The sequence below is a fragment of the Microtus pennsylvanicus genome, chromosome 1 (genome assembly GCF_037038515.1).
Source record: "Microtus pennsylvanicus isolate mMicPen1 chromosome 1, mMicPen1.hap1, whole genome shotgun sequence".
Lineage (NCBI taxonomy): Eukaryota > Metazoa > Chordata > Mammalia > Rodentia > Cricetidae > Microtus > Microtus pennsylvanicus.
Genome location: NC_134579.1, coordinates 152,488,673 through 152,495,558, shown reverse-complemented (window position 1 = coordinate 152,495,558; position 6,886 = coordinate 152,488,673). Strand labels below are relative to the sequence as shown.

The window sequence follows — 6,886 nt, the reverse complement described above, 5'->3', positions numbered from 1 at the left end:
CTCTAGAAAGAGATCAAACTCAAACTGCACTTCTACCCTCTTAGGCAGGCTAACCAAAACTGAAATAAGATAGGTTCTCAAGCATCAGATATGCAGCAGCCCCTGAACTGGTTCCTGAGACTCACTGGCTTCTGTTGTGTTTCTGCAGTTCTTGCCTGAGGATGCCAAGAAGATTAATCTCCTATGGATTAATGAGTCCTCTGGAACACCTACATGAAAGTAACAGGATTATACAAACACACATATGTATATATAAACACACACACACATACACACACACACACACATATATTTTTACTATCTCTTGAAAGAACCCCCAAGAGACATTGCAGAATTTCTGAAGAGAGAAATAGGACCCTGGGATCATTTGCAAGGAGTAGTTTTATTGGATGCCAGCACAATCTCTGTAACACAGTCTCAAAGACAGAGAGTCAAATATCCAGAAAGGAACCTATTTTTACAACTTTATCTTCTTTGTCTCCCATATAGAGTGAATTACATTCTAACTGATTACTTTCCTAGGGAGTGGGGTTTAAAAGCTGGAATAGGGAGGAAAGGAAGGGAAACATTATTGCACAAGAGAAGTAGTAGGTTGCACCTACAGTCAAGACTCTCACCACCTTACAGGCTGTTTCCTGTTTTCCTTCTTGGATCTTGGGATTCCCTACCACATGACCCTTAATCCTGGCATTCTTACTCTTGCTGTCATGCCTCCCATCACCTGTCTTCGTGCTCCAGTTCTTTGCCACTGCTGTGTCCACTGCCTGCAGCTGCTCTATCAGATGTCTACATGGACCTTTACATCCACTGTTCCCCTCAGTGATGACACCTCTCAGGCTCACCCCTTGTGATTCGCAAGCCATTCAGTGCTGCACATACTCCAGCCCTTGCTCTGCTTTGTTTCCACAAACACTTTGCACTGCATACACTGCGAATTTGTTAGCACACTGTCTCTTCATGGCTAGGGAGTTTGCTCTACTGTATCCCCGGCAGAGAGCCTTGTAGTAGCTGGGGGAGTGAGGGAGTGACTGGAGTATTGGGAACATTTAGCCTCATTTATTCATGTGATCTTCTAAGATTCCCAGAAACATGTTAACAACCAGACAGATGCCAAGAAGCCAGAAAGGGAAGGGATGGAGGAGCCAAATGTGGTGCTGAGAAAGCCAGGAAAGAGTGAGGCCATAACACACAGGAGGAAGGCGCTTATAGGAAGGAGTGGTCAGTTATGATGTTATTGAGCTGGGGGGAGGGGGAGAGAGAGAGAGAGAGAGAGAGAGAGAGAGAGAGAGAGAGAGAGAGAGAGAGAGAGAGAGCAGAAGAGGAGAAAAGGTCCTCTGGGTGAACTTCTTAGCACTTCAGATAAAGTGAACACAGGGACCTCACCCAACTGTCCAGCTCCACATCAACCTCAGGTTGTGTGAAGCAGAAGATGAATAGAAAAAGCACGGGAGTGTAGTGATATCCTGGTTCTATAGTGAGGGTTTATGTCCTCAGAGTTTGGACACCAGAGCCTCTCCAGTTGCCCTGTGAACTGAGACCTTGGGCATCTCTCTACTCAGGATCTTTTTTCTCTCACACAGGTTTTTTTTTTTTTTCATGGATGGCAGCAGCTGAAATTGAACTGTGGAGACAAAATGATGGTTTTTGGAAGTGATCCATGTCCGGCAGGTGGGAGTTTATGTCTCTAGGCTGAGTTACCTCTTCTGAGGACCTCTGTCCATAGTCACTGGCTCCACAGCCTCTGCAAGAAGTTGTACACTGGTGGTTTCTCTCCGGGCTGAAAGAGGGAGAAGATTGTTAGACAGAAAGATGGAGCCCCCTTAAGTTCAGATAGCTGTGAAGGAGGGACCTTTACAGGTCACGGGATAAGTTCCAGGAGAGGGAAAATTATACAGAATACCTGACATCTGTACAGGTACTGAGATCACATTTTCTTTTTTTTCCTAATATTTATTTATTTATTTATTTATTTATTTATTTATTTATTTATTTATTATGTATACAATATTCTGTCTGTGTGTATGCCTGCAGGCCAGAAGAGGGCGCCAGACCTCATTACAGATGGTTGTGAGCCACCATGTGGTTGCTGGGAATTGAACTCAGGACCTTTGGAAGAGCAGGCAATGCTCTTAACCACTGAGCCATCTCTCCAGCCCGAGATCACATTTTCTCATCTGAGATTTTACAGAAGTATTTTTAAGTTCATTTGTCCCAGTCTGGATGGATCTCCTGATGACTTGACCCTAATGACCTGCTTTCCTTGATGGCCTGACCCCTGATTTGATGGAACATAGGGGACCCCACCACCTTCTCAGACCCTGGTCACCAATATTTAAACCCACTCACCCATTTTTCTGCGTTTTTCTTGAAGCTTGCAACGGAGAAGGAGGAGGGAAAGAAAAAGAAGCAATAGAAGGAAGGCCACAGCTATTCCAAATAGAACCTTCAGACACCTTTCAAGTCCTGGGGAAAGATGACATCCGGAATAAGGAACCATGCTATCTCCTGAATATCTACTGTGTGCAAGACTTACGCTGGGTCTTTACACCCATTATCTGCCCTTCTCCCAGTCATACAATAGCGTTCATGCCCTCTCACATTATGCCATATCACCTGCCTGGAAGAGGTAAATCTGGGGTTTGAAACCATGAAATCTAACTTCCAGCACTGCACCTTACACCAAGGATGAATCCCATAAGCTAGAGGGAAGCAGCCCGAATACCCTGCTATGGTCCTGTTCTACACCCTGTCACATGTCACTATGACTTTGGCATAGGGGACAGGCTTACTGCAGAACCAGGTTCTGGAAGTCTCCTATGTCAAGGGAAGTCCCAACTTAGGTCACTGCTGAAAGGAACTTAAAAATGTGTACTATGCTTCTCCCCTTCACATTTTGAAAAACAGAGGCCCAGACAGAGTCAAGGCTTGTGTAAGTCAAATTTAAAAAAAAGAAAGAAAAGGAAAAGGAAAAAAAGCCTGCACCAAACCATAATTTTCTCTGGACCCCTAGAACCTAATTCTCAACACTTTCCTCAGTATTCCCAGGGCCTGGATTCTCCTGGGCAAGAACCTAGTTTCCAAAGCATGCTGGAGAATGATGGACAAATAGAGGGCTTGGTGCTCTGTTCTCCGCTGTACCCATCTGCTCCTTACAAGTCTGAGCTCTAACATCTCTATATGGATGTCCCCCTATTCATTCCAGGCTCTAAGACTCTAGGATACTGCAATGCTGCTGAGATCTCAGCTTGGCCTCTGGGTCCTTAGACACATTCTGAGTTGACAGAGTAACCAACCAGGTATAGATGTGCTGTCCGTTGGGAGGCAGCCTGGGGATGGAGCAAGCTCCCAAGAGAGAGGCCAGTGACACTCACCAAATGTTGGAATGGGCTCTTCGGATAAGAAGTCAGGGTCTTCAGAGGACCCTGGGAAATAAAACAAGTGGAGTGTGAGGGAAAGAGACTGACCCTGGAGATGTTGTCTCTCATTGTCTTACATCTGCCTTGGAGATATTTACCCAAGAGTCTCCCGCTGGCCACTTAGAACTTTCTTAATTTTAATAGAGGTGAAATGGGAATTCTTTAAAGGACAAATGTTAGGTTCTTCAACTTTGGCTGGTGAATATCAATGTGACTGACCCTCCCTCTTTCCTGTCACTCATATTCTAGCTAAGAGTTCTTCCAAGCATAGTCTCAGGGGTTACCATTTTAGCTCAGAGAAGTCAAAGACACTTACCTGAAACCACAAGCTCCACAGCATTACTGGGGTATGACAGCATGTGGGGTAATAAGTCTTCAGAACTATAGCACTTGTAGGTGCCCCCATGGGTAAAGGTCACATTCCTCATGAAGAATTTTGCCTGGTATAGCTTATCTTGCAGCACTGATCTTAAATACAGAAGTGAGTGGGCAGTCCCCTCTTTAGACAGAACAAAACCACTCCTTCGATGCGATGATTGACACACCAGGGTCACATCCTCTCCAGAGGACATTCTGGAACCTGGGAGCACGGACAGGGTAGGTGTGTCACGAAACTGTCCTAGAGAGAAGAAGGATGGATGAAAAATTGTTCACCTTGACCTGAGCTGAAACCTCACCAGCACTAGTCTCTAAGGACTTGGGTAACACTGATTCAGCTTCATCTCTACATCTGTACCTTTATGAAAAAACATACTTCCTTTTGACCTTCACAGCCTGGACTTCCAGAGCACATCCTGTCTAGTTGCGGGTCTCTGACTGGACTGGTTTGGCTCTGAATTTATGATCAGGGTGTCCAAGAGGACAGCGGGGGTATGATCTCTCAGAAGAGAATAGGTGTATACCATGTCATCTACACTTGCCCAATGACAGGAACACTCATGAAATCACAGGAGCACTCATGAGAGAAAGTTAGCCCAAGTACCCATCGGGGATTGTAGCCCAGGGTGCCAGGAGAAGCCAGTTCCTCCTTCTCTTCCCTGAACAAAGCAAATTCATTGAAGCTGATATCAAAGAAACACTGATGGGTTAGTGCTTTTCCAGGATAGGACTATGGTAGGTCAGGAAGGAGGGCATGCTGGACAGCCTTTGAAGGAAGACAGATGGTTCCTGAACCATATCAGTCCCCTCCCATCATGTCCTGCAGGTAATATTTCTTTACCATTCCAAAACTCTAGTTCAAGAGCTAGGAGTTTCTTTCAGTGCCCTCTTACATGGTACTCCTCAAGGACCAGAGCTTACGGGTCTGAAAAATGATTAGACAGTTGCTGTGGCTACCTCACCTGCGATGTGTATTTCCAAGGAGTCACTGGGATTAGACCACATATAGGTACTATTTTTGTAGCCGTAACATCTAAATATTCCTGTATGACTGATTGTCACAGGACCTGTGTGGAAAAGAGCCTGGAATTGTTTGGTAGAGTTTATATACTGTGAGTCCTGGAGCCTGGAGAACTTCTCATCTTCCTTGGTCAGAACAAAACCATTGTATCTCTCCCATGAGGCACACTGGAAGGTCATGATCTCTCCTGAAGTAACCACAACGCTTGTCAGGGAAGATAGCAGGGGTTTGGGGAGTAAGTACCCTAGACAGAAGAAAGTAACATGTTACATGGGATCATACAACCCACATTGTCCCTCGGGGTTGAGCTGTGGGAGGGAAACACTCTTGAGAACAGATAGAGCCTTTCCTGAATATGGAAACTTAGGCTGGAACCGTTACCTGTCACCACCAACTCCAGAGTATTACTCTTCTTTGACCGTCTAGGAGGCTTGTGATAGAAACAGAGATATCGCCCGGCATGGGACCATTGAATAATTGGGATGAGGAACTTGGCTATGTTTCCAGGCTTCATCGGGGTTAATCTCTGCAAAGAACCTTGGTTTCCAATTTGATAAAGATAGTAATCCCGAGCATCTGGGGTTCCTTCACATATAATGGTCACCTGAGATCCATTGGCAACCACAGATCCTGGCTCAGCCCTGAGAACAGGGTTTGGAAGTGACCCTGCAAGGAAATCAATATCTATGCCATAGGACATCAGGCTTTGGATCCCAATACTCTGCCCCAGGATGTTTTTCAATTTCACAGCATCAGCCCACATCTGTTGTTCTCCATGCCCACTGCCCAGAGATGCTCCCTTGTCCTCAGTGAGGATGAAGGACCTGAGAACCTGAGGACATACTTACCTGTATGTATTGGGGTCCTGAGGCTCAGAGTCAGTCCTGGAAGAGAGTTCCGTGTGAGAGATTTGTCCCCAAGGACTGAGTAGACCCTCCCTTCCACAGTTGCCTTCTGACTTCCTCAGATGCCTTGGTAAAACAAGGCCTGGCTGTGGAGTGAAGCCCCAGCCCACAGCAGGATGTTCTGTCCCCTCTTCACATCTCACCAAGGCAGAGGAAAGCTGTGAGTGTTCCAGGCATGACATCTGTGGCTACAGCCTTGTAGATGGCTGGAGACAGAGCCTAGCCAGATGGGAAGACACACAGGGTGTGGCCTTGTTATGTGGTGGGTTCTCTCTCTTACCACAATGCTGTCACTTCGGCAGTCTTACAGAAAGAGGAACTTCCCTTTCCAGTCAACTGTCTTTGATTTTTCCAGTGATATAGCTCAAGCAGGATCTATATTCTCTAATTATTTTTTTGAAAAAGAGCCTCGTGAAGTTCAGACAATCCTCACACCCCTTATCCCCCTCCCTCAGCTTCCTGTGTGTTAGGTTCATAGGCCAGTGATGGGCTATAGTCTCTTCTTACAGAAGCAGCAATTCCATGGAATTTCTATATCTGTCTGAATGATTTTCATGTTATGAATGGCCAGGACTTGGCAATAAATAGTCCTAGTGTCTTCCTGAGAAGGAACTTCTCAGCTGAGAGTGGTCTGTGGCTGGCCAGTTTTGCTCAAGGACTCTCCACTGGGAGTCCTTCACTTCTAGGGCCAGACCCTCCTCACAGAACCTCTTTCAGAAGACTTGTGGCCTCAACAGATGGCATCTCATCTTCTTTCTCTGACCTCAATACCGGATATTCAACCACAGCAGAAGCGACATGTTCTCAGTGAGAAAGCGACTCACCAGAAACCTGATTGCATGCTTGTCCTCCAATCATTACCTCCTGGACACCTCATTCATGGTTTATTCTTTATAAATTATAGTCACTTAAGCCATAGCTGCATGAAATAGGCTAGCTTAATTCTGCAACTTTATGTTTCTAACCAGCTGAGGACAGTTCTTGCTGCTCATGGTGGCATGAAAGAGTCTCTCTGTCTAGACTCAGTTTTGGTGCTGGGTCGGATCTGTGTAGCTAGGTCTTCAAATTGGGTTTTCTTGGTATTTATGTGACTCCCCTCTTGGCAGCACACACTCAATACTTTGTGTGTGTGGCTGTCTGGGGCATTGGGCGATTTCCTGTCCATA

The 6,886-nt window shown here is 45.8% G+C and overlaps 1 protein-coding gene across 1 annotated transcript; it reads right to left on the bottom strand.

Moving 5' to 3' along the window:
- Positions 1 to 397: 397 nt before the first annotated feature.
- On the bottom strand, positions 398 to 5,920 carry LOC142831956 (leukocyte immunoglobulin-like receptor subfamily B member 3A). The gene is made up of 9 exons (XM_075942380.1): positions 5,864 to 5,920; positions 5,664 to 5,699; positions 5,197 to 5,481; positions 4,757 to 5,059; positions 3,733 to 4,035; positions 3,372 to 3,422; positions 2,347 to 2,463; positions 1,699 to 1,777; positions 398 to 1,621 (listed from the first exon to the last, which is right to left on the bottom strand). The coding sequence occupies exons 1-9, from the start codon at positions 5,895 to 5,897 to the stop codon at positions 1,573 to 1,575; spliced, it is 1,257 nt and encodes a 418-aa protein (XP_075798495.1). The 5' UTR covers positions 5,898 to 5,920; the 3' UTR covers positions 398 to 1,572.
- Positions 5,921 to 6,886: the final 966 nt, after the last annotated feature.